This window comes from Andrographis paniculata, unplaced genomic scaffold (genome assembly GCF_009805555.1).
Source record: "Andrographis paniculata isolate CXL003 unplaced genomic scaffold, ASM980555v1 Contig60END, whole genome shotgun sequence".
NCBI lineage: Eukaryota > Viridiplantae > Streptophyta > Magnoliopsida > Lamiales > Acanthaceae > Andrographis > Andrographis paniculata.
Genome location: NW_026137596.1, coordinates 696,696 through 721,100, shown reverse-complemented (window position 1 = coordinate 721,100; position 24,405 = coordinate 696,696). Strand labels below are relative to the sequence as shown.

At 38.1% G+C, this 24,405-nt stretch overlaps 7 protein-coding genes across 9 annotated transcripts; 2 read left to right on the top strand and 5 right to left on the bottom strand.

Moving 5' to 3' along the window:
* The first annotated feature begins 770 nt into the window (after positions 1 to 770).
* LOC127259689 (RHOMBOID-like protein 3) lies at positions 771 to 2,694 on the top strand. Its single transcript, XM_051287211.1, has 5 exons — positions 771 to 1,325; positions 1,524 to 1,687; positions 1,779 to 1,942; positions 2,016 to 2,266; positions 2,351 to 2,694. The coding sequence occupies exons 1-5, from the start codon at positions 1,048 to 1,050 to the stop codon at positions 2,463 to 2,465; spliced, it is 972 nt and encodes a 323-aa protein (XP_051143168.1). The 5' UTR covers positions 771 to 1,047; the 3' UTR covers positions 2,466 to 2,694.
* A 43-nt stretch (positions 2,695 to 2,737) lies between these two features.
* On the bottom strand, positions 2,738 to 4,816 carry LOC127259688 (protein IQ-DOMAIN 23-like). The gene is made up of 4 exons (XM_051287210.1): positions 4,332 to 4,816; positions 3,614 to 3,811; positions 3,471 to 3,527; positions 2,738 to 3,399 (listed from the first exon to the last, which is right to left on the bottom strand). The coding sequence occupies exons 1-4, from the start codon at positions 4,716 to 4,718 to the stop codon at positions 2,827 to 2,829; spliced, it is 1,215 nt and encodes a 404-aa protein (XP_051143167.1). The 5' UTR covers positions 4,719 to 4,816; the 3' UTR covers positions 2,738 to 2,826.
* Positions 4,817 to 5,179: 363 nt separating this feature from the next.
* Positions 5,180 to 5,804, bottom strand: LOC127259265 (stamen-specific protein FIL1-like). Its single transcript, XM_051286472.1, has 2 exons — positions 5,525 to 5,804; positions 5,180 to 5,367 (listed from the first exon to the last, which is right to left on the bottom strand). The coding sequence occupies exons 1-2, from the start codon at positions 5,790 to 5,792 to the stop codon at positions 5,360 to 5,362; spliced, it is 276 nt and encodes a 91-aa protein (XP_051142429.1). The 5' UTR covers positions 5,793 to 5,804; the 3' UTR covers positions 5,180 to 5,359.
* Positions 5,805 to 5,848: 44 nt separating this feature from the next.
* LOC127259264 (probable methyltransferase PMT16) lies at positions 5,849 to 8,555 on the bottom strand. The gene is made up of 5 exons (XM_051286471.1): positions 7,583 to 8,555; positions 7,244 to 7,454; positions 6,848 to 7,145; positions 6,379 to 6,783; positions 5,849 to 6,309 (listed from the first exon to the last, which is right to left on the bottom strand). Exons 1-5 carry the CDS (start codon positions 8,312 to 8,314, stop codon positions 6,012 to 6,014), a joined length of 1,944 nt encoding a protein of 647 aa, XP_051142428.1. The 5' UTR covers positions 8,315 to 8,555; the 3' UTR covers positions 5,849 to 6,011.
* A 1,995-nt stretch (positions 8,556 to 10,550) lies between these two features.
* On the bottom strand, positions 10,551 to 16,660 carry LOC127259740 (probable transcriptional regulator SLK2). 2 transcript variants are annotated; one of them, XM_051287310.1, is made up of 10 exons: positions 16,523 to 16,660; positions 14,893 to 16,027; positions 14,616 to 14,732; positions 14,478 to 14,526; positions 12,678 to 12,889; positions 12,402 to 12,470; positions 11,953 to 12,056; positions 11,771 to 11,864; positions 11,607 to 11,676; positions 10,551 to 11,518 (listed from the first exon to the last, which is right to left on the bottom strand). In XM_051287310.1, exons 2-10 carry the CDS (start codon positions 15,781 to 15,783, stop codon positions 10,782 to 10,784), a joined length of 2,343 nt encoding a protein of 780 aa, XP_051143267.1. In that variant the 5' UTR covers positions 15,784 to 16,027; positions 16,523 to 16,660; the 3' UTR covers positions 10,551 to 10,781. The 2 variants fall into 2 exon arrangements, with proteins under 2 accessions (XP_051143267.1, XP_051143268.1); XM_051287311.1 differs by having other exon boundaries at positions 16,559 to 16,650.
* An 842-nt stretch (positions 16,661 to 17,502) lies between these two features.
* On the bottom strand, positions 17,503 to 19,537 carry LOC127259274 (dihydrodipicolinate reductase-like protein CRR1, chloroplastic). Its single transcript, XM_051286482.1, has 10 exons — positions 19,325 to 19,537; positions 19,135 to 19,257; positions 18,981 to 19,055; positions 18,853 to 18,918; positions 18,688 to 18,783; positions 18,295 to 18,411; positions 18,105 to 18,197; positions 17,921 to 18,022; positions 17,755 to 17,841; positions 17,503 to 17,663 (listed from the first exon to the last, which is right to left on the bottom strand). Exons 1-10 carry the CDS (start codon positions 19,436 to 19,438, stop codon positions 17,631 to 17,633), a joined length of 906 nt encoding a protein of 301 aa, XP_051142439.1. The 5' UTR covers positions 19,439 to 19,537; the 3' UTR covers positions 17,503 to 17,630.
* Positions 19,538 to 20,444: 907 nt separating this feature from the next.
* Positions 20,445 to 22,139, top strand: LOC127259811 (BAG family molecular chaperone regulator 3-like). Of its 2 annotated transcripts, XM_051287424.1 has the most exons (5): positions 20,445 to 20,690; positions 20,777 to 21,014; positions 21,098 to 21,354; positions 21,436 to 21,582; positions 21,673 to 22,138. In XM_051287424.1, the coding sequence occupies exons 2-5, from the start codon at positions 20,816 to 20,818 to the stop codon at positions 21,961 to 21,963; spliced, it is 894 nt and encodes a 297-aa protein (XP_051143381.1). In that variant the 5' UTR covers positions 20,445 to 20,690; positions 20,777 to 20,815; the 3' UTR covers positions 21,964 to 22,138. The 2 variants fall into 2 exon arrangements, with proteins under 2 accessions (XP_051143381.1, XP_051143383.1); XM_051287426.1 differs by having other exon boundaries at positions 20,445 to 21,014; positions 21,673 to 22,139.
* Positions 22,140 to 24,405: the final 2,266 nt, after the last annotated feature.

Genomic DNA, 24,405 nt, shown 5'->3' with positions numbered 1-24,405 from the left:
AAAGATATCCCCTCAAAGGCATGTGTTGGATAAAATTTTCTGAGTGTGAGTGTATGTGTGTGTGGGGTTTGACATATAAATTATTTGTTTTTTATTTTTTAATTTTAATTATTTTTATATGTAGAAAAATGGAGTGAAAATTGAAAAAATATTATTTGTTATCTTTATTATTTTATTATTTACTATTTAACTTTTACTTTAGTATGTATTTGTTCGAATCTTTTTTTACTATTATTTATTCGTTATACAAATTTTATACTATTATGATCTTATAAAAACCATTTACAAATTATTATGATTAAAACAAAAAAGCTAAAAACTAACTAAATAAATACAATAATATTTTTCTACCCGATTTTTATTTTTTTGTTGATCAAACTTTTTTCCCTTCCAATACAATATTGTCCCTATTTATGTCCGACTCTTATTTAATATATATATTTTTATATTTTATCAAATAGAAAAATTAATTTTATTATTATTACTTTATAATTTTATTCTATAGATAAAATCCACTCTAATATTTAAATGTAATAAATATTTTATTTAAAAATAAATAAATATAAGAAATATATATTCATGTATAAAGGGTGAATGTAACAGTGTTGGAAGTGTCTGGTGAGCCTAAGGAAACCGGCGGTCCGTTTGTGTCGAATCATTATCATTTCCTCTTTTACCAAGTCCACCGCCAAACCCCACCCACCCCCCCTCCCTGACTGTCCACGTGGCATCCATCGGAGCCCTTGATCGATCGATCATCAATCGTCTCTGCGAGTCGAAGGTCGTGGGCGCAGGTATTCTCCAAAATTCCCAACTGCTTACGAACTCTGAACGGGAATTGGGATTCCAATGGAGGGAGAGATGGAGATGGAGATTAATAAGATTGGGGTAACTGCAGTTCCTCTTTCCCCTGTTTTCCTTCTCACCACAATTCCACGTTCCCTCCCCCAATAAATCCATTACCACCCCACCCCCCACTTCTTACCCTATTAAATTCACTTTTCCAGAGGGGTTTCGGACAACCATCGAAAAACAAAAGCAGGAGGTATGCCCGGGGGAGACGACGTCGAAAATAGAGGAGAGAAAACCAGGCGCCACTCGGCGGCGGACGACAGGGACGACAGAGGCTGGGTGTCGTGGCTGATTCCGGTCTTCGTGGTGGCTAATGTCGCTGTGTTTCTGGTGGTGATGTATTTGAACAACTGTCCCAAGCGTATCAAGGAGAGTAATATCGGAGGCTCCGATAAGTGTGTCCTGAGGTTCCTCGGGAGATTCTCCTTCCAGCCTCTGCGCGAGAATCCTCTCTTCGGTCCTTCTTCTTCCACGTAACAATTCGTACTCTTGTTCCTTTTGTTTGATTCTGCAATAATGATTAAAATTTGTTCGTGTCTGAATTCTTACATCCTTCTGTGCTGTAATTGTCGAAACTCGAAACATTTTTTTTGTCTGAATTTTACACAACTTTATTAGCACCAAACTCAGACAAACTTGACATGGATCCTATGCTTGTTTGTGTCGTAAAGATTAGAGAGATTGGGTGCTCTTAGCTGGACGAAGATTGTGCACCAGCATCAAGGATGGAGGCTTATCTCCTCCATCTGGTTGCACGCCGGCGTCATACACTTGGTCGCGAATATGCTCAGCCTCGTGCTCATCGGCATCCGCCTCGAGCAGCATTTCGGCTTCGGTAATAACACGACAACCAAGCTTATGACGATTTAACTTTTAAGAATGTCTGGTCTGGTTTGTATTGACAAAGTTTGTGATCATTGATGTAGTTCTGATCGGGACAATATTTCTGCTCTCCGGATTCGGCGGTAGCATTCTGTCTGCCTTATTCTTACACGACAGAATCTCCGTCGGCGCTTCCGGCGCACTCTTCGGCCTTCTCGGGTCTATGCTGTCGGAGTTGATCACAAACTGGTCTATGTACACTAACAAGGTTAGTAATAATCGTTGATTCGTAAAATTGGAGTTCGATTTTCTTTCATTCTTGTCTTTTTTTTTTTTTGCAGATTGCGGCATTTGTGACACTTTTGGTGATAGTTCTTATCAATTTAGCCGTTGGGATTCTGCCCCATGTCGATAACTTTGCACACATCGGAGGTTTCTTGTCTGGATTCCTCCTCGGATTTGTCCTGCTGCCGCGCCCTCAGTTCGAGTGGCTCGAGCGCCACAACCTCCCAGATCGTGTCCGAATCACTCCTAAATACAAGGCCTACCAGTATGTGCTGTGGGTGGTTTCTCTGGCACTGCTGATTGCTGGGTGAGTGTTAGATGTTTTTTTACAAGGGTTAAGGTTGTAAGGCTGCGGATTAATTGGCGGTAATGGTGATTCGAATGAATGCAGGTTTACTGTAGGACTGGTGATGCTGTTTCGCGGAGTGAACGGTTACGATCGCTGCCATTGGTGTCGATACTTGAGTTGCGTACCGACCTCTAAATGGAAGTGCGATGCTCGCTGACTAAAGCCAAAAGTTTCGGGTGAGTTAGGCAGTCGTATATTTACATTTACATCGTCTACGTATAGATGTTAGTCGTGTTTTGATGATTCTTTCCTTGTTTGTTTCGTTAATTTGCTTCTTGCATTTCCATTTCCACGCTCCAATGAAACCGGTGTTGTTTACGATTTCTTGAGAACCTTAACAGTTTAGGATACGAGAAAGATGTTCGATGCATACAAACTTTTACACACGCTGTTATCCTAGTTTGCAGACATAGCTTTAGGACAGCGATATTGAGTTGAATCAAGTCAAGTAAAGCGTGTCAATGTACGTACGAACATACAGCGATAATAACTTACATTATAACACAGAAAACTTTTAGCTAAAGCCGGTAGCCGTAGGTCGAGCTAAAGCCCGGGTAAGCCCCGCGCGCAGGAGTCTCTTGCCTCCTTAACCGATCCGAGTATTGTAGATAAGTGTTGTCCCTGAAGTTTCCCGGTAAGGAAAAGCCAAATTCCGAAACAGTGTCGGGTTCCCATAGACAGTGACTCATTCCCAACTCCTCCGTCGTCATTCTCTGCTTGGGCGCGCTCTGAGACCTCGCTTTTGCGAGGGACGAGGTTGTGTTTGCCATGTAGTTAGGGTGGCTGAGGTAGTCGCCGAAGAAGCTTCTAGAGCAATCGCTTTTTGTAGGAGTGAACGGCCCTCTAGATTGTCGAGACGAAGCTTGATCTCCTTGACATGGAGACACCTCGTCCGAGGAAATACTCGGATTAGGCTTCTGGAATTTAGTCGGGACGGAGATTTGTCTTCCTTCGGTTCGCCTGTCGAGCCGGTGAGGCTTCCATGTGTCGATTTCGAGTATCTTGTCCGTTCTCTCGTCAGTGTTCGAAGAGTACTGATCCATCCAGTAATGCAGCCAGTTCGAAGTTTGGCGCGCGCCTTCTTGACCCATCTATAAACAATGCAAGATCTTACCACAATTTTAGAACTAAAACCATCTCAAAATCGAATTGGAGAAGTTACCTCGAGGGTCGATGGAACCTGTTTCGACCGTTCATAGTTTCTCCTATACCCGATGCCCTGCAAAATCGACAACCGGCGAATGCCATCATCATCACTATATGCTATACTATACGAATTTGATCAAAGATTGGTGCATAACATACTGGACGAAGAACGTAGTTTCCGAACTGCTTGTTCATCGGCTCTGCGATATAAGATCGATGTGCAGATGCTCGAGCTTGGATCCGAGCCATGGCTTGCATCCGGCGAAGCATGTCCGCGCTCTGTTTTCGAACAATGTGGCCTCTAACGAGAGCTTGAAGCTTAACAAGGGCCTTGAGTGCCCTCAATGCCCTTCTAGCCTACACCAATTTCACACCCAACAACACTCGTCATCATCATCATCCACAACTGACAATTTGATCGAACTAAGAAAACAAACAACAAAAAGATCGATGTAGCTAAGAACAAAAACATCATCCACCATTTTTCAAGGAAAGGGAAAAGTAGGACATGGGCATTGTCCCTTTTCAAATGCCATTCTTGTGTAACTTCTAGCTCAAGATATAAAGAAGCAGACAGACAGCCAAAAGCTCAACAAAGGGAAGGGGAAGTGTTATCATTATACCCAAATGAACTAATCCAAAATTGCAATAATGATTTGTACTTTGTATAAAAAAATTAATTCGATGATGAACATGAATCGATTGGATTTGGCCCTAACATGGAGTAATTATTTACTGAAAATTTCTAACTGTGTTTGTTCTAAATCCAAAAAGTAAATTCAATCGAAGAGGAGTGCTCAAAATCATTAATGGAGGAGAAGACTGTGTGCTTTCCAGGTATGGAAAGTTGAAGAAAAACTAAAAAAATTGAACTCACAAGATACGCACGGAAAGCCGATTGAATCTTAACAACCGCGGCGGCGCGGCGTCGGTCGCCGCCAATATTGGCCGCGTCATTCCTCCCGCTCCCGTTTCCACCGCCGCCAGTCAATCTCACGACCTCCGCCGCCGCCTGGGCTGCCGCGAGAGCCGCCTCAGCAACCGCCGCCGTCGCCGCGGCCACCGCTATCGCGTGCTTGTTCGCATCCAGCTGAGTCGCGTAAGCCGAAGATTCGTCGGTCGTGAAGCTAGTGTCGCCGGATTTGGGCAGAAGCCACTTCGCTGCTGCTTTATTCGCTGTCTTCTTCTTCTTCTTCTGGTTCTCCGGCGGAGGGTTTTTGGAGGTGGAGAAGAGCGAACGGAGCCATTTGGTGGCCCTACCCATGCCTCATCTTGGAGGAATTGAAGGATGGGGGGTGGGGCGGGATTTTAATTGGGGGTGTTTGAAAAGACGCGCGAGGACACGTCGAGTGTAGACGACGCGCCGCCGGGGGTGCGGTGGTGGTTGGGGGTTTTAAAGTAGACGACAATTGACAGGTAAGACTTGCGAAGACTGACGACTTTTGAAGGCTTTTGGTCCAATTTATTTATTTTTAAGTTTATATTAAAAAAATCCTCTTTCTGTTTTCCGCTTTCTATTGACGTTATTAAAAATTGATACAGTTTGAGTATTTTTTTTTAATTCAAATATAGGTATGTATTCTTTCCATATATTCTTCTTCCGTTTTTTATACGAAAATTAAAATTAATAATATTATAATTTTAAAATAAGTAAATTAAAAATAAAATTAAAAATTTTTATTAAAAAATCGACAGAGAAAATAAGGTATAGACAGAAAGAAAATAAATACTTTTTTCTTATTCTCAATATCACTATTAAAATTCCACACAAATCTATAAATCTTCTCACATAACATGAGAACAGTATTATTTAATTAATTCGATTAATTCCCTAGGCAGCATTGCAATTATTCTCCAATTCTTGCCAGCATCATCGTTACCATTTTATTCACCGCAGCTTCGGATTCAATTTGCTGCAAACACAATAGTCAAAATAAAATAAGAAAAAAAAAAAAAACTCTCCCATTACATAAAACCTTTCAAACATCTCAAAATTTTAAAAATAAATATTCAATAAATATTTTATGAAAAAAATAAATTCAATAAAAACTAGCAACGGTAACAAAATACCTGGACACGCTAGCGGCGGGAGGCTACACTCCGTCGGTATACGCGACGAGACCTGGAGCATATTACAAAGGCAGGCGTGGTCGACGCCCTGGAGCGCCGAGCAGCAGTCGGCGCTGGGAGCTCCGGCGCCGGGCATCACAAAGGGCACGCATTTATTGAGGCTCGAAAGCACGTTCGAGCATTGCTGCTGCGACAGCGCCGGCCCCGGCATTGCCGTCATTATCAGCAGCAGCGTTAAAAGAGCCGGAAAACAATTAACCGCAGCCATCGATGCTTCCGAAACGATCGATCGATATGAATTTATAGATATCGAAAAATTAATGAAAATGAATAGTTACTACAAAGCATGAGCAACCTAACTTCTTGTCATCACAATTGTGCTTCAAATCGAAACTAAACACTTACACAACAAAAATCCACGAAAAAAGGAAATTTTAATCGTTAGCTAAGTTTTTGTGAGACCGAACGAAACGATGTTGTCAAATAGTTACGAAGTTTTCGGGGCTGTCGAGTACAGCTTGACAGCGAATAGCAGCTTCTCCCTCTCCATCGGCCCGTCTTCGTGGTCGACGATTTTGCTGTCCCAATTAAGCGCCTCCGCTATCGCCTTCGCCTTGAGAAGAACATCGACATCATCGCGGATGATCAGACCGCCCTCCGGTCGCAAAATCCTGTCCATTTCTAACATGATATCCTCCATCTGGCACCGGTCTTTGTACATCGTAAAAACCAAATCAGCGTGGACGAAATCATATGTTCGAGGATAAGTCGACATCGCCTCGCACCTACGACAACAAGATCATCATCAGACAATGTTCGAAAAGGTGAAAGCTGGCAAAGATTAGTATTAGTACCATGTATGATAAGTTCCTATCAATCCTCGCTCGTATACGATGCCCAAAGTGTCGACTTTGGCCTCGACGGGGACAATGTTCATCACCCAAGAGGAGCTCGAGCCGGAGTCGTCGAACAAATTCGCGGCGAAGCCTCCCATGTATGCGTTCATGTCGAGAATATTCCGGTATCTCCCCGATGTCCCGAGCTCGTTGTTGATGCTCGTGTAATAAGTCACGCGCTTCTTCCACAGCTCCATGTCCTGTCGAAAAACTTCCGGTGTAATACCATCCACCGTCCCCCGACTAATCCTCGGAGGAACTGCAGTCAGCCTTCCCGGCCACTTCTCCAGACTGCCACCGGAAACTTCCTCATTCGATGAAACATCGGGCAAGGGAGTCACGCAGGTTTCCAAATTCGTGTACCTGCAAGAAATGTAAGAACCCGAAACTTGCTACGAATAATTCTTACAGGCTAAGGATGACAAACCAGGCTTTGTCGGGATTCCGGAGAGGGCAAAGAGGAGGGCTCTTGTGAACCTTCTTCAACTTCTTACAGAAGATATGATTCGTCGGCTTCTGCCAAATCGCGATGTCATCCCTCTCAATTAGTTTCTTCCAACATAAGCTCTTCGCAACATTCTCGATCTGCTGCTGCTCGGAGTTAAGATCTTCCTGTGTTCTTTGCCACCCTTTCCAGTGTTTCCGCCAATTGATCGGCGGACCGGACAAGATCCAATACCCGCCCGGTCTTAACAACCTATCAACCTCGATCAAATACTGTCCGTCTGAAAAAGACAGCAAGTTAGGATATTATAATATGATCGTTGAAAATGAATATTATAATATGGTCGTTGAAAATGGAAGTGATAAGATATAGAACTACCTTGCTGCCCCCACGGGATGAGGCAGCGCGAGCAATGCGCCATATCGAATGCTCGGGAAGGATACGGGAGTCTCTTCGAGGCAATGACGCCGATCATCGCTGGCACACCTCGTTCGAGAGCAAATTGAACTTGAGCTTCGTGTGTGTCCCGCGGCGCGAATGACATTGCGACGATGTTTCTTGACAATAGATATGCACCCCAACTTGCAACCTTAAAATTCAAAACGGGTTAAGGATTGGTGAGATTTTTGGAGAAGACATGATAAAAATGTGATCTTGAATTGGATTTGGACTTGAAGTATCAAGAAATTGATCGGGAAGGGGAGGAAGATTCGTTACCCCGCAGCCAGTATCGATGGCGGTTCTGATGGAGCCGTCTTTGAGATTGATCAATTTTCCGATGTCATCAATGTAGGCGCCGGCGCCGTTGGGGAACATGGTGCCGCCGCCGGGGAATCTGAACCGGTCTCCCTCGAACCGGATCCAGTTCTGGACCGCCTTCTCGACCGTGAGTTCCTTGTGGGGGACGTTGGCGTACCAGGCGAGATCTCGGCTCGCCGGCCATCTGAAGGGATTCCGGTAGCCGTACGGCGCCGGAATCCGGCACTTCAGCAACTCGTTCTTCTCCGGGCAGTGGCGCTCGCGGTAAATCAGCCGGTCCCGGTCGAATTTCAGAGACCGGACCGGGTCCTCGCAGGGAGTGTACTCGCTGTACTTGACGTCGCACAGCGGGAACGGCCTGACCGCCGCGGAGGAGGCGTTGATTCCGGCGGAGTCCTCGCCGGAATGGTGAGTCCCGAAATCTAATTTCCGATTTCCGGGAACAACGGCGGCGGAAACAGTAGTGGTTAGGTTGCTGGTGGGGCAGGAAATCCCGGCGTTGAGATTGCCCATCCCGACGGCGACGCCGTCGGCGCCGCCGCCTCCTCCGCGTTGCCAAACGCCGAATAGATACGAAATGGAGCAAAGAACGACCAAAACGGCAAAAGAAAGGAGCTTTGGCCGTCGGGCGTGCGGCGGCGGCGGTTTGGATAGGGGTGAGTAGAACGTCGGACCGCCGGAATTCGCCATGGACGGCGGCGAAAGAAAACCTCAATCTCTGCAAGAATACAAAATTAATTAAAATAGAGCGACGCCCAACAACAATCGATTGGTCCTGAAATCATACGAGGGGCCTTAAAGAAAGGGGCGGATTAGATTCTTGCTTGTTAGAGATTTGGGAGGAATTCGAACGGAATCAAGTTAAGAATCTTGGCAGCGTGCGTGTATCTATATCTGTATGTATCGACGCCGGCGGCGGGCAGGCGGGCAGCCGACGGGACGGGAGACGTAAAAGGAGGGCACCAACGGGGATTAGAATTGAATGTGAATAATTTTGAAAGGATATAAATAATTAATTATTTATTGCCGGGTTAGTGTGAGAAGGAAAGTAATTAATCGACGAGATTATATGTTCTTACACTGATTTGGCTATTGACGTACAACTAATGATTTTGAGGATTGTTTAAAACGAGTCCTGGATTTTTGCTCCTGAGTGGATCTTGACCGTTGGATTGGTCGGAGCCCGCGTTTTGGAGTGGAACACCGGGAGCTTTTGGGGAATGCATTGTTGAGTGTACACAGGTGGCCGGTGAGATTCAGTGGGCCTTGGTTTGTCAGAGGGACCCACTTACTCACTTGTTTTTTGAAAAATTTATTTTGTTGTTATTTATAGAATGTATATGGAAAAATATATTATTCTTTATTTTGAAATAATTTTATTTTAGAGATTATTTTATTTAAGTCTTTTTGCTATTTTTATAGTATGTTAAATAGCCTAACTAACGCGATTTTCAAACGATTATAATATTAACAAATTTACACATATTTATGTTTTACACTCAATCTAGGGTAAAGAAATGACATTCTACAAATACTAAATCATAATTTTAGTAAATTAATACAAATGGGATTTTCAGAATTTAAATCAAAATATGAAAATCCTAATTACCATAAGGTTTTATATTTGACATTTTTTCCCCAATTATTCTATAAAAAAAATTAACCCCCTTTTGTTAAATATATTTATACATTACTTCGCTTAAATAGATGTGTATAAAGCGTGTTTTTTTTTTTTGAATTTATTTGAAATTTTTTGTTTAAATTTATATTTATTTAATGTTTTGTGGAAAAAATCAAAATATACAAAGTTAATAATAAAAATTGGAAGATAAATCTTTAAAGAATAAATACACCGGAAAAAAAAGAGTAAAATAGTAAAAATATGATTATATGATTTAATATTTATAAAAATTAGCAAATAATAAAATTTCCCATTTTATATTAAATTTTAAATCCCAAGACGAGTGGGCGTATTCCAATTTCTTAAGCGTTACTTCTCGCTTGCAATTAATTTAAATTATTAAATTAATTGTCATGGTGCAAATTCGAGGCAGTAAATTTTAGTAACTATAATAATTTTTTGGAATTTGACATAAATAAAATTAACACCATCAACTATTATTATTATTATTATTATTACACATTTTTATTAATCAATTAAATATCATTATTGTATATTTTTTTATAAAATTTCAAGTAACTCAATTTGATTAGGATGAAAAAAAAGTATATTAAATTATTTTTTAAATAAAAATATAAAATAAAATTACAAAAAATCAAATAAAAATCAAATACAACCTTATTATAGATAAATTAATAAACAAATTGAGCATTCCATCGTGAAAGTAAAGGAGAGATTCATTTATTTATTTATTTATTTTATTTATCGGGATAGAGCACAAGTTAATTCCCAATCCCAATTTTTCACCAATATGAGTTTGATTAAATAATATAATTAATTAATTAATTGCTTGATAGTTTATGGTGAGAAAACAAAGTAAGCCAAATATTCCATATCACTTGTTATATATAGAACGATATTTTGCATAAAAGAAGATTTAGTTACTTAATATTAATAGTTTACTTAATTTGAATATGTGCGAACAGATAGATACATAGATTTTTATTTTTTTTTAAATAATGTTGTTTTCACTTAAAAATTATTTTTACTATTTAATTATTATAATATCCTATAAAATAGTAAAATATTTTACTTTATGAAACATCACTGTTGGAAATTCATATAATATTACCGGAACTTTTTTATTTAACATAATTTATATATTGTCTTTGTATTAGGGTAATACTTAAATGGCAAAGTGGATACCTTTCCTGTTGCCATAGGAAGTTTTTAATCTAAAAAATTTAACTACTTTCATAGAAAACTCTTCAGCTTATAGGAAAAAATAAAAAATCAATCTTTAAGTTTTCCCCTTGAAGAGACAACTTTGATAATGTAGTAAGAAACTTGCAAAATAGAATCAACCAAAATGATTGATTGCAGGCAGCAACATTTAATGGTAATGCTCCAAATCCACAAATTAAATTAAAATGTCCATCAACAAAACAAAACAATAGAAAGAAAGAAAGAAAAAAAAAAAAAAAAAAACCCAACATGTCTCCATAATTTTTTTTTTTTTAAAAAAATAAAATGTAATCACCTCCAGAAGGTGTCATCCAGTTCCTCAAAGAATCCAACATCCGCAAGAAGCTCATCCGCAAAGCGACGCTCGTCGTCCACTGAATTGCCTCCCAACCCGTTCTCAACTGCAGCCGGAGCTGGAGCTGCCGCTGGCGGCAGTGGCGGTTGTCTGACGAGATTTTCAACAACATGTCCAGCTTCCGGTGAATTATTCTTACAGCCAATGCTGTTCTGCGAAGCCATTGACGCTCCCTGGTTCCTACAGCTCACATCTTGCGCCTGCATTTGGCGATTTCTTTCTTCCGGTCGAAATCCTTGATTGCCTGAGTGGCGCTGTAATGCTTGGCTGTTGTAAAAGTCACTGGTCGGTGTACTCTGTACAGTCGCTGGCGCAGCAGAAGTTGGCGCCGGAGTTGCCGGAGCTGGGCTGGAAGAGGAAGAAACTTCCGGCTGAGGCGAACGGACATGGGCTGTGCTCATTGAGTTTTCCCTTGTCAAACGATTAGTTAAAGCAAGAGCGGCCTGAGCAGGGCCGGCAAAAGCTCCCCGAAGGATCGTATGTTGGTTATTTGTTGCATTGTCACTGAGTCCATGATTTGATGTCGCCGTTTGGTTGTTTGTTGTGTCTCCGAGCACATTATTCGATGCCGTGATTTGATTGTGGAGTATGTTCTGATTAGTTTGCGGATCCTGAGAGCAACTGGGCATCTGAGTCGTTTGCGGAGTGCTTCGAGGGAAGTTTTTCAAGCCATCTGAAAAATAGAGAGTTTGAAGCCAAAATCTATGTAAAAGATCAAACTGAAAAGAATTAAAAAAAGTAAATCGAGGGGAGTTTGTTACCGATGGGGCCGACTTTTTTTGCATCGCAGAAATCCATCAGGTCTTTCATGCTATTGACAACATCGACTATCTATCGACCAATTAAGAAATAAAAATAAGAAGCTGTACACCCTCGGAGAATCAGGCGACGATATTCAAAATTAGAAATAATGATCGAGAGGTACCTGTAGGAACCTGCCGAATCTCTTCGGTATGCCCCATTCATTCAAGAATGGCACTTCAAAGTTTCTAGCAAGCTGGCGCCCAGCCGTTGCAATCCTGAAAGCAGAAGAAACCCAAGAAACCCAATTAAATTAGTCATATTAGTAGAAAAATCAAGAGCTAGTGAATTGAAATCTTCACTTACATAGCAGTCTGTGTTTGTAAATCGGATTGAGGAACGGCTGCATCAGGTTCACTTTCAGATATTTTGTCCTGGCAATGTTGCACAAGCTGCGCAAACCGATTCACCTGCAGCACACACATGCTATCATCTAACAAGATTGTAATACTAAGGCAGCAGAGTTCAAGTTTAGCGTATAACGAGGGCATCGTCAATTTTCAACCTAGAGGATCAAAGATTCAGACAATAAGATTTACTGGTAAAATCACATTCAACAAATTTAGTAATGGCTGAAAAACAAAGAATAAATAGACTATGCAAAGAAATTCAATATAAAAGATCGATTAGAATATCACTAAATTTAGGTAAAGATCAGGTAGCACAACATTGTTGGACAAAACACACTCTTTTCGAATATAAAGTGATTATAGTTGAGAGCTCAATCAGGAGAACATCAACCAAGTGCAAAGTACCTGTGGTGCAACCAATCTATGAGGAATAAACTCTTCGTGTCGCCGCGGACAAAATTCCCACAATAGTATCTATAGAAGCTCACCAGAAAATGTTAAAACACCCAAACAGATGAGTAAATAAATCTGAGTTCTCAAATTTTTAAAAAGTTGGATAAAATTTTGTTTAGAAATTAGAAGCATGGGGCTTAATGTAGGGAAAGTATTGCCAAACACCAAAACTGTGAATTAAGATTATCGACTGCAATCCAGCATTACGATATTAAGACCAACGGTTACCTTTAGATCATGAGTGAATACGATGCGGAGTTTACCCTCATGAACCACGCGAACTTGCTCATAAACAGTTTCTAGAATTGCCTCTTTATAATATAGTGTCATTGTTCCAGGAGTTGGAGATTCACTAGGCAAGCCAAGAAACAGAAGCTCGTCGATAACACCACTATTGAATTTTGTTTGATATAGTTTTGCCAGGCCTCCAAAGGGCGCCTCTGTTCAAACCAGGTAAAAGAATAAATGTAAAACAGTCAAAGCACACACGTGTAGATCTAACTAGTATATACAAGATTCAACAGGAGAATATATATTTTTTTGGGTTATAAACTGCTGGAAGGTTCCAAGACTAGTCCGGAACTTTTGGCGTTGTTGACATAACACATTTTGGAATTCTGACACTATTCTTTTTCCAAAAAGATTTACGAAACATACCATGTTCAATAAAACTGGAAAGAAACATAATAATCAGCCAAATGTAAAAACAACATAATGCACACACTGTTCATATTGTGAAAAATAAATAATAAATATCCAGTTTAACATATTCTTCTATTGTTTGTGTAGCGACAACAATTCATATCTTGATAGTAATAACTAATAATGAAAACTAAATCAGCAATACAAATATACTCAGGAACATAACCTAGTTGATGAGTGCATTATCTTCACATTCACAGTTTATACAAAGTTTTTAGAGTACACAAGGGAAAGCTTCTCGAAAAAGGTCTCATAGGCCCTTTTCATGCTGTCCTGTTTTAGAAATAAATCATTGTGAATATTTTGGAACTAGGCTCAATAATGCTCATAATATAAGCTATTATATTGTCATGATGATGGCTAACATAGACATGTTTTTGTTATATTTACATTTTCTATTATGTAAACATGTGTTTATATCTAGAATGACTTAATATAATGTTAGAAAATTCAATTTTACTAACTTCAATAAAATATTACTATATACATTTATTTCAATCTTCTAAATCATAATAATATGATAATTATGTATATTGCTCAAGTCCAAAATTTGAAACATATGGCTATATTTTTATATTATTATGAATATATACATATATGGTTATAATATATATTATAATAACAGAGCTTATAGCTACGAAACAAAAGTTGGAGTACCTTTTGGAGCTTATAAGTTCCAAAAGAATTATATTTTCTGAATCCTTGTTGAGCAAACACGTTTAGATGGCTTATAACCTCAGTCAAGGAGACACCTTATTATGTATTTCTTTAAGGTTTGGATTTACTTTGGACTCCTAGTTCTTAAAAATATATATATATGTATATATATTATTCTCACAAAACATTACATTAAAAATTATTTAATTAAAAAACTCAAACCTTCAAACCCAAATGAAACCTCAAAGAAACAAGAACTAATGATTTGATCAACACAGGAACTATAATTTGATTTGGGTTTTTTTTCACATTAAGAAGCTGAACAAGGATCATATATTTCTCTTGAATCTTTGTCTTAATAAGTAAATGATTAACTTTTTCCAACTGCAAATTTGAATAAGATAACACGTGGCAATAATGTTCCATTTAAGGAAAACTAAGATGGGGCACCGGGCAGAAATCTCAGCCAATTATAAATGAAGGCAGTTTCTAGATATCACCAATTATAAATTACAGAAACAGAAAATGGGGGCAGTTCTTTTTCACAGATCATATGCATTGTTAACCAAAAAAACCTTGGGAATGACTTAGATGAGCTAATTATTATATGAAGGATATAAAAATATCATGGAGATATCTAAACTGTAAATTACGAATTCATAAACTCACCAAATCCCCTTCCTGGTTTTGAACAACAAAGTCCGCATTGCCATACATCCTGCCAAAATAGAAAAAACAAATACGTAAATTATGAATTCATAAACTGCAATGATTTATGGAAAACTAAGCTGTAACACAAAAAATTACCCCTGGCTGTGGGAATACTCCAGCCACGTTAGGATATAAGGATAGACACCACTTCTTCTTTGCGCGCGGAGAGTAATACTCAGCAACAAAATTTCTCCAATAAGAAAGACTATTATCCTAACAAATTTAAAGTCAAATCATAAATGAAAATCAGCTCCATGGTCAATTGGATTCAATGAAATTAAGCCATAGCATATATTGGAGCAAATAAATAAACTTCATAAACAAAGACCATATGCTATGAGACCAAGTGAAATGTAACCAATTAATTACTTACAGGACGCTGCCTCTGATGATAGAGGAATTGCATTAGTCGTCTGGAGCATACACTACCATCGTATGGGCGTTTTGTTCCTAATGCAGACTGCAGTCCCTGTGGTGCAACCTGAGGTCTTATCTGGTGGTGCTGCTGCAAGAACTGCAAGCGCTGCATTGGAGACATACACTGAAGATGTTGCTGTTCCTGTTGCTGCCTCAATCTATGTTGGATAAGAGCCTGTAACTGAGGATTGGAGTTCTGTAAATGCATAGCATCTTGCCTCTGTAACAGATGATGCAAAACCTGGTGTTGCAAAACATCTTCCTGTTTGATATCCAAGCGAGGTTTCTTTTGCAAATGAGACATGCAAAATGGGTCCTGAATTAAAGGACTACGCTCCCGTGGACCAGCAGGCACTTGAAGTTGCCCCATTCGAGATATGGGCAAGGAAGAGGGGCATGAAGCTCCTTGATTCTCCTGTCTTTGCTGAACTTGCGAATCAAGCTCTTGATTGGATCTGTCCTGCACAGTTAAGGGTCCGTCCCTAGCAATAGATGTGAAGGACATTGGCGACGTGGGTGTGAGCATCTGCGAATCGGTGTTAAAACTAGCATTTCTCTGCAGATTGGGACCTCCTGAAAGCCCTGAATTTGTACCAGTACCCAAATAATTTACCCCAGCTCTAGACACAGAGCTCAGCACATTATTTAAAGCTGCATTGCCAACATCTCCTGGAATTGGAGCCATGTTGGCACCTGCATGTCCAGGTAGTACTGAATTCAAAGTATTCCCACAATTTGAAGTAAATTGAGAATTTCTGGCACTTGGGAATCGTCCTTCTCCCTGGAAATATAAATCTGAACTAGAAGATGATTCTGCAGCTCCTCTCGCCACCCGAGAAGGGGGCATTGGTTTGAACCGTTACAAATTATGTACAGAAGACAATATTCAAGCTAGATTAGAAGAAAATTTTCTCTCCTTCCCACGAATCCAAAATCTGGTCAACACAAAAACATATCTCCTTTCCTCACCACCACCCGGCATATCAAGCTGTGCCAGTCACAATAAATTTCCAAAAAGATACCCTCTTGGATTCTGTCAATGAAATCCAGGCATAACCATCTGAGGCATAATATCTCCAAGCGTATTTAACCTAAAACACCATCAAAATATAAGCAAATATAACATAAATGGGGCAGAAAGTCGCAAAGCAAATACCCTCAATCCCATCTTCAAATCGCAAACAATTGTCCCATAAAACCCTAACCCATAGATACTATGACTAAACCCATACCAAATAAAGCACATTTTTTTATCACTTGATCGATAAGAATGAAATCAACAGTAGGAAAATCAATCAATTCGGTAAAATAAGTAACGCAATGTATCAAAAATCCGCGCTGGATCGTAGCAACTCAATATCAAACAACCAAACCAGGCGATCAAACTTAAATTCACTATGATCATGCAGACTCCATCTAATAGAAGCCATTTCCAGTGTGTACGACCAAAACCATTCCAATTGGGATCATCCTAAACCCTCCTTAATTACAATCATTAACCGAAACACAACATTTTGAATTACAAGACAGGGAAAAGGCAAATTAACAAAAATCTCTCTACTTTCAAAGGCAATTCGGCTACATACATCAATTATCGACTAATAATCTCAGCATCCGCAAACCTGAAACAGATGAAGAAAATCCCTGAGAAGTTCCCTGAAAGAGGAGTTTTTTTTCTAAGGGACTTTTCATCTGCTCCTGATCGAGGTTTATATACCTAGCGGGAGTCCAAGGCGGGGTCCCACCGGCTATAGCCAGTCGAAAGATGCAACACTATTGTGGGACTACCGGCAGGTGTCCGTCACCGGTTGGTGGGTGCAGTCGGTGCTGAATCAACGGTGGCGACACGACATCGTTTGGACTTGGGTCAAATTTTTGGGGTGGGTTTTGGTTTGGATTACTGTTTATGTTTGCTATAAAATTTTGTTGAGAAAGTTATCAATAAAATCTTATGAATGTAATATTTTAATGATAAAAATATAAACAAATTCTCTTCTTTTTTCTTTTTTCATTATTAGATAGGTTTCAACTATTTATCCCACCTTATTAAGTCATCTTTTGGATATAATGTCAAATTATTTGCTAAATTTAGTTTTTACTAATGTTAGAATATATTTATATATATTTTGGCTACATAGTACTGATTAAATATATAAAAAAATCTCTTGGTATATCAGTTTTTACTTTAAACATAAATTGTATTTGCATGCAAAACCATGTTTGGCAAGTGCATTTGCAGGTAATGAAGAGTTTGAATCCATAATCTCACTATCACCAATTTAATTTCTAAATCCCCAGTCATTCCTTATGAACTATATATATATATATATTTTTTGTTATATCATGTACTATTTGTTATTATATATTGTAAATTATTTTGAATTGGTATTTGATTTTATAAATTAAAATTGTGTTTGATCATTGTCCATCAAAAAGCAAACAAGAAGCAAAATGAAGGTAAAAAGAAGCATTAATTTCTAACTGCCGCTGCTAAACCGATACTCCCTCTGCTAAAATTAATTTCATTGGAGTTAACGAGCGCATTTATGAATACTCTAGTTAGCAATTAAAGAGAATAACGACCAATAATAATGAGAGTGTAACATTTGTAATAAATAAATATTCATCGAAACATAATAGTTAAATACTATATATATATATTTTTTCTTTGTTAATAACAAAAAGAAGCATTATTTACAGGAACTTTTCCAAGCCATACACCAGGCTCTGCAAATCCAAGACAAGAAACAACACATCAAATCAATTTATTCTTTATTTAATTCTATATAAGTTCGTAGGTAAGATTATTGGCCATTACCTTGAGACGGACAACTCTTCGGATGGCGAGGAGGAGCCCCGGCATGAGACATTGCACGTCTGTAATGTCGTGCTTCACCGTATAAACCTGGATTTGATGGATCACCATCTTAGGTTGTCTTAAATTCGAGCTTTTCAGAATTAAAAATAAAAAATAAAAAAGTGACCTCGCCGGGGCGGGAGAAGTAGACTGCTGTGCTGGAGGGGAGGCCGGGAAGGACCATGCTGTGCACCCTCACTCCATCTTCCCCGACTACTTGACCCCTCGCCTGAAATTTCGATTATGTATAGGATTTGATCGATGGGATCGATCCATCTGTTGTATTTTAAATGATTTTAGGACAGACTGACCCGAGTATCTGTGGAAATGTCTTCTCTGTTGTATATGTGGCCTAGGTTGCTGATGTTGTTAGCTATTTGCACTGCCTCCTGCGACGGGAAATCCTGTCCGGGCAAGGATCGTTGCAATCTTACAATGATCTTATGAACTAATCAATGAATGGATCAGCAGCCTTAATTCGAATTGGATTGGAGTTCTTACAGCGGGGCGAGGCCGGGATTCGATGATCTCGACACTGTTGTAGTGAAAAGAGGCGGTTATCGCAGCTTGTTGGAGGAGTATCGATCCAATGGAAAGCGTTGGCGCCACGACGCACCCCTACAGTCATTTTTAACTCATGTCGTTAACATACACAACGGATTCGTAATTAAATTCAACAAATTGCACACTGGAATCCAATCGAATACAATATCTTATAAAAATAAGTACGTCAATGTTACGAGTCCACCGCACACCACAATCTATTACAAAATTCTTTTAGAACAATTTAGGTGAAACAGAGCCAATATATATATATATATTTATGTGTGTGTTGTATGTATGTATGTATGTAAGTAAGTATAGGCTCTCATCAATCTCACCCTGTATGCTCACCATGCTTGCTTTTTCACAGAATGCCGACAATGCAGAAACAGTGTCCATTTTCATACGAGGAACATGGACTACACTCTTCACTCCAAATGCCGTTGCCTGATCAAATTCCACACTCAAAATCTATACATATATCTGTATGTATGTATAGGAGAGTATGATTTTTACCTGTTTGACATTTTCATAAACTGCTGAAGGATCGGTGAAGTCCACAACGACAGAGGTTGCTTTTGACTATACCAACATTAGAAGTTATGGCGGATTTCATTCGAGAATAAAGCTTGTAAAGTTATTACCTGAGAGATGGAACCTAAGACCATTGTAAGGTCATTCACTACGGGAATTTCCAAAGCCTCTTCCATGTCGCAAACCTAAAGAAGCCACATTCACCAAATTGAATTGAATCGAAAGTTGGAGGACTAAATTGCAAGGGCAGAATCGAATTCGAACCTTTCCAATGTCTTCTCCGACCAAGTAAGAATCGACTGCGCCGGCTACTTCCATTCCCCTTGCCTTGGTCACTGCAACCACTGCTGCTCTTCCTATTTCCTTGGCTGCCCCGTTTATTACAACCTAGATTTCTTTTTTCACATTATAAACAACAAAATAGGGCAAAAAAACGTGCGCAGGAAGTTTCTACCTTAATGTTGCTCTGAGACTGAGAGCAGGAGATGGTGGTTGGGATTCTTCTGACAAATTTGTAGGGTTCGTGGAGTTTGAGGTGGAAATTGCAGCCGAGTGCAGCAGCAGCCATGGCTGCGGAGATAGATAAGGCGTTTATGCTTTAATGTATGCCTGTATTGTTTGGAGTTCCGCAGGTAGAAGTAAAAATCTGATGTTGCGACGAGAAAGAAAGTGGAGATAGATAGACTTATTAAAAAAATATTTATAATCTTATAATTTTATTTTATTTAAATAAAAGTTACTTTTACATCAAACAATAGCTTCATTGTATCTTGTTAGCAAATAATATAATGATAATGTTCAATAATGATGTTAGGCATATAATTATGAAATTTTATATAAATTTACATAGTTGGTCGCTTCCTTGGAAAAGTATATAAAAGAAAACTAGCCTGGACAACGAATATAATTCGGCCCAATTTTATATGGGCTAGAAACGAATTGCTTTGTGGGCCGTACAAAATTATTAAAAGTGGGCCAAGGTCTGCTATTACAACAAACTGGGTCTGATCCAGGACGGGCCCGTGGCCCACAGCTTAATCTATTTTCTTTTTCAAGCCGATGGATCTACGGTCAGTGTCAAATCCTTAGCGTTAATCGGACGGTTCAAATGTGTCGGTGGAGATCGAGTGTAGAAGTGAACTTGGGAAGTGGACACACTGCCACTATTTCTAACACGTGCGCGTCACGTACTGCCTTGTTTGGTTAGTCCAACTGAAATCAGTGTAACGGAAATTGCTGTTGCTTTACTTCACGTCTATCTAAAACAAATATTTCTTTTCATTAAATATATTTTAGAAATGTCATCTTTAAGCCTTTTATTTTTTTAAAATGGTCATTCGCAATTGAGATCAGCCTGCGACCGTCCGATTAAGATTGTCTACCGGCAATTACCAGTCGCCGTTAACATCATCACAACTGTAATTGACAATTGTCCTAATATTTTGTTGAGACTTTTCCCGGCGGGACCCACCGCACTCCGTAACGTGAAATTCCCAAATCACCCTCAGAAATGGCACGTGCCATCTTTTGATTCCTACTCTACGTAATCATTCCAGTTTAGGGTTCATGTCCAACTGCTATACTTATGCTTTCGTTGAGCCATTTTCTTCGCACTTTCTGTTCTTTCAGAATTCGGAGATTGAAAATATTCTCAGATTTGGTTTTGATTCTGGTGGCGGACATTGATATTGCACGGGTGTCTCGAATCTGGACGATTGGGAGTTCCACACGAGGTTGTTCGAAGATTTGAAGGTTGAAGAAGCGAATCTAATCTGTCGGCGATTAGGAACGAAAAATAGTCTTACTGTAAGAACTGACAGGTATTGTTAGCACCGACGCGTCATTGCATTTGTGTAATTCCGAGATTTACGAGTCTCTGCCGAGTTCTAAATTCGAAATCGATCAGATTTTGTTACAACCTAGGTTATCGATTTTACACGAGAAGATGATGCGAATGAGGACAGGTAGGAATAATGGCGGTGTTGTCGTCGGCGGCGAGAATGAGTGGGAGCTTCGGCCGGGCGGAATGCTTGTCCAAAACAGACACCAAAGCCACGCGCCGCCGCCGCCGCCGACTATTCGCCTGCGCGTGAAGTACGGCTCCACCTACCACGAAGTGAACATCAGCTCCCGAGCTACATTTGGTGATTAAATCCAACCGTTTCCGACTACTTCAAATTCAATCGAAGCTCCTACTATTATTCATCGATTTGAACAATTCTTACAGGGGAATTGAAGAAAATGTTGTCGGGGCGAACAGGATTGCACCACGAGGATCAGAAGGTTTATTACAAGGACAAGGAGAGGGAATCTATGGCGTATCTGGACATAGCAGGGGTGAAGAACAATTCCAAAATCGTCCTTCAAGAGGATCCAATATGCAAAGAAAAGCGCTATTTACAGATGAAGAAAAACGCTAAAATGGAGAAGGCTGCAAAGTGCATATCACGAATCAGCCTGGAAGTCGACATCATTGCTGCACAGGTATGAACTAATCAACGATTTATCACATTAACCAAAATATGTAATAATGAAAATTGATGTGATCTAATCTAACTGCCTTAGGTGTCTGCTCTCGAGTCGACATTTTCGAAAGGGGGGCAAGTGTCTGAAAAGGACGTGGTGAATCTGATCGAACTTTTGATGAATCAGTTGCTTAAATTGGACGAGATCGTTGTCGATGGCGATGTCAAACTGCAGAGGAAAATGCAGGTAAGAATTTGATTGATTCGAGGATGTTAGATTCGAAGAAAACTTAGTTCAATCCGCCATTTTTAGCTTGATCCAATTTGAAAACTTTAGGTGAAAAGAGCGCAGAGCTATGTTGAGACTCTTGAGATGCTTAAGGTAAGAAACTCGGGCAAGCGCCATGTCCTGACGCCGGAAAATGGTAAGAATTTAGTCGAGCACGAACCATATGAACAGCGACAAGAAATTCGGAGTTATTATTTGCCGGAGCAATGTCAGCAGGCCTCGGCCCCTGGCCGCGGCCCTGTTGTAATAACAATGCAGTGGGAGATGTTCGATACCATGCCGGCCCCGGCACTATCGCCGGCCGCTGTCACAACCCCTTGGAGGCCTACTCACACATGAAATCATTTTCCTCTGCTTTTATTCTTTTTATTTTTAATTTCATCTTTTTGTTCTTACTATATTAATGTATAGCTTAGCGTCATTTTTAATAAAAACAATGTATTAAATATACATACAAAAATATCATATTTTCAAACATTCCTTCATTGTTATTTTTAATAATATCCACTAGTATTGGAATAGATACATAGGAGGTTATATATTATATAGAATTTCTGTAAGATCTATGCACTATATTTAACTATTCCTCTTCCATATATATATATATATATTTCGGATGGCACGAGAATCCGTAGTTACTATCCGAAAGTGCGCACTGGGTAAACTCCGACCGAACCTAAAATTCATAATCTCACGGTCATAAATCCAACTCCTACAGCACCGGGTCATTCCTTACGGAAATTATTTATTTATACAGATATATCTCATCAATATATATATTCTCACAATTATAGTACCTTGGATATGAGTTTTTTACTATTCTAAAAATGTTTTGCTAAATAAAGCGGAAAACAATTTGCACGAAAAAAATTAAAAGATTTGTTTGTTTTTTTATTTCAAACAAAAATTACAATTATTTCTATAATCTTTAATAAAAAGATATTATTATTTTTTAAAAAATATCATAATAAAATATTATTTAAATTTAAATTCAAAAAGCAAATCCTTCTCATATTTGGGTCTCAATTGGGCTTTGAAAATTAGAAATAGTTATAAAATAGCCCACATACATCAAAATCAATAAATCATTTTGTTAACATAAAAATATGACACAAACATATTTTCCATTTAAATTCCATCCAAAACATAAATTTTCACATCAAAACTAATTAATATTTTTTTGAAATAAAAAAAAGAAAGATTAATAGTGGTATAAATTGTTCTTTTTGTAGTTTTAAAAACTTTTTTTATAATCATTATTTTATTTCTTTTTAAAAATATTGTCGAAAAAACATCAAAAGTAAAATAAAATAAAACAATATCACGTTATCCAATAGTATATTAAAATATGGCAATATATAATGAATATTTTATCACAAATTTGTTACTATTATTAGTTAAAGCCTAATAAAATGGTGGATAAATAAAATTTTTATTTATTGTAAATGAATTGTGGCTAAATTTAACAGAAGACAAAAATATATATATATATATAATCATGTAATTTTGACAAATAGTTTTATTTGAAATATTAAAAATAATATTTAATATATCACATCTAACCCGTTATAAAAATTAAAAAAAAAAAAAAAAATCCAGAAAATGAGTAGGCTCTGCCGCAAGGATCCCGACACATTAATCTCATCCTAATTTCATCTACACTCATTTTTATATATTGTAATAAATTAATAATAATTTTATTATATAGTATTGCAAGTGGAATGTGAATGGAGGGCCCATGCATGCATGCAAGTCACTTTTTTAATTCTTCACTCTACTGATCAGTAATTCCTGCATGCCCAATTCATTAATTAATTGACACATTATATATGGCTGTATTTATTTGGATTTTTTCTTTTTTCTTTTTAGATTTTCTACTTTTTTTTATTATCAATTTTTTTTTTTTCACAATGTCAAATTGAATATATATTTTTTTATATTATATTTAAAATTAATTAAATATTTAACATATTACATCATAAAACTATTCTAATTTAAAATTCTTACTATATTCAAAACTCAAATTTATTGAATATTATAGTCAATATAAAAAAATTATGGTAACTCCTTTCTTAGATATAAGGATAAAGAATTATTCCACTTAAAAATATCGATTTTAAGTAGATCTTCAAATATCTTCTAAATATGATATCAGACATTGTTTTTATTTTTATTTTTTATTTTTTTTATAGATAACATATACATAGAAAATAAGATTATTAAAATTTATACATAAAAAAATAGAGGTTGGTGTTCTTTAGTTGTTAAGTTTTTGAAAATTATAAAAATATTTATTTATTTTTATTTTAATAAAATACGTATATTTATATTAGTAAGTAAGCTTATCAGAAATAATAGTAGAAATAAAAGCAAATACACACAGTAATATGTAATTAATTGGTCATATAGTGACATTTTTTTTATAATATATATTTATATATATGGAGCATATATAATTGACCATGGAACTGGATCCGGATCCGCGTCCTGGATTTCGGACCTAGTGCTTGGTGGCGCATAATACAGGCTGCCGTACAGCCGCCGCCGCCGCCGCTGCAGCCATAATCTAATTTATTTTATTAATTTTTATTTATGTCTCCCTGCCTATATACATCCTCGGTATTGTTACTTAAATATATATATATTTATTTATTTTGAATACTTAAATTCAAATGATATATATCCTGTGACCTCTAATCTGATGAAATTTATCCCCAGAGAAGGAGACAGCTTTAAATTTGGTCTGATAGGATGCCAACAAATTAAGTCACGTATTTAAAT

Coding starts and splice junctions, on each gene's coding strand:
- LOC127259740 (XM_051287310.1), bottom strand. CDS start 15,783: ATGCCCCCTTCTCGGGTGGCGAGAGGAGCTGCAGAATCATCTTCTAGT. Junction 14,733..14,892: donor ATCATCAGAGGCAGCGTCCT/GTAAGTAATTAA, acceptor TAAATTTGTTAG/GATAATAGTCTTTCTTATTG. Junction 12,057..12,401: donor ATAGATTGGTTGCACCACAG/GTACTTTGCACT, acceptor TGTGTGCTGCAG/GTGAATCGGTTTGCGCAGCT.
- LOC127259264 (XM_051286471.1), bottom strand. CDS start 8,314: ATGGCGAATTCCGGCGGTCCGACGTTCTACTCACCCCTATCCAAACCG. Junction 6,784..6,847: donor CGGAATCCCGACAAAGCCTG/GTTTGTCATCCT, acceptor CATTTCTTGCAG/GTACACGAATTTGGAAACCT. Junction 6,310..6,378: donor ATAGGAACTTATCATACATG/GTACTAATACTA, acceptor TTGTTGTCGTAG/GTGCGAGGCGATGTCGACTT.
- LOC127259689 (XM_051287211.1), top strand. CDS start 1,048: ATGCCCGGGGGAGACGACGTCGAAAATAGAGGAGAGAAAACCAGGCGC. Junction 1,943..2,015: donor GGTCTATGTACACTAACAAG/GTTAGTAATAAT, acceptor TTTTTTTTGCAG/ATTGCGGCATTTGTGACACT. Junction 2,267..2,350: donor CTGGCACTGCTGATTGCTGG/GTGAGTGTTAGA, acceptor GAATGAATGCAG/GTTTACTGTAGGACTGGTGA.
- LOC127259688 (XM_051287210.1), bottom strand. CDS start 4,718: ATGGGTAGGGCCACCAAATGGCTCCGTTCGCTCTTCTCCACCTCCAAA. Junction 3,812..4,331: donor CGGCTTTCCGTGCGTATCTT/GTGAGTTCAATT, acceptor AAATTGGTGTAG/GCTAGAAGGGCATTGAGGGC. Junction 3,400..3,470: donor AGGTTCCATCGACCCTCGAG/GTAACTTCTCCA, acceptor CATTGTTTATAG/ATGGGTCAAGAAGGCGCGCG.
- LOC127259811 (XM_051287426.1), top strand. CDS start 20,816: ATGATGCGAATGAGGACAGGTAGGAATAATGGCGGTGTTGTCGTCGGC. Junction 21,355..21,435: donor TCGACATCATTGCTGCACAG/GTATGAACTAAT, acceptor TAACTGCCTTAG/GTGTCTGCTCTCGAGTCGAC. Junction 21,583..21,672: donor AACTGCAGAGGAAAATGCAG/GTAAGAATTTGA, acceptor TGAAAACTTTAG/GTGAAAAGAGCGCAGAGCTA.
- LOC127259265 (XM_051286472.1), bottom strand. CDS start 5,792: ATGGCTGCGGTTAATTGTTTTCCGGCTCTTTTAACGCTGCTGCTGATA.
- LOC127259274 (XM_051286482.1), bottom strand. CDS start 19,438: ATGGCTGCTGCTGCACTCGGCTGCAATTTCCACCTCAAACTCCACGAA. Junction 19,056..19,134: donor TCGGAGAAGACATTGGAAAG/GTTCGAATTCGA, acceptor TGGCTTCTTTAG/GTTTGCGACATGGAAGAGGC. Junction 17,664..17,754: donor GAAGAGTTGTCCGTCTCAAG/GTAATGGCCAAT, acceptor TTGGATTTGCAG/AGCCTGGTGTATGGCTTGGA.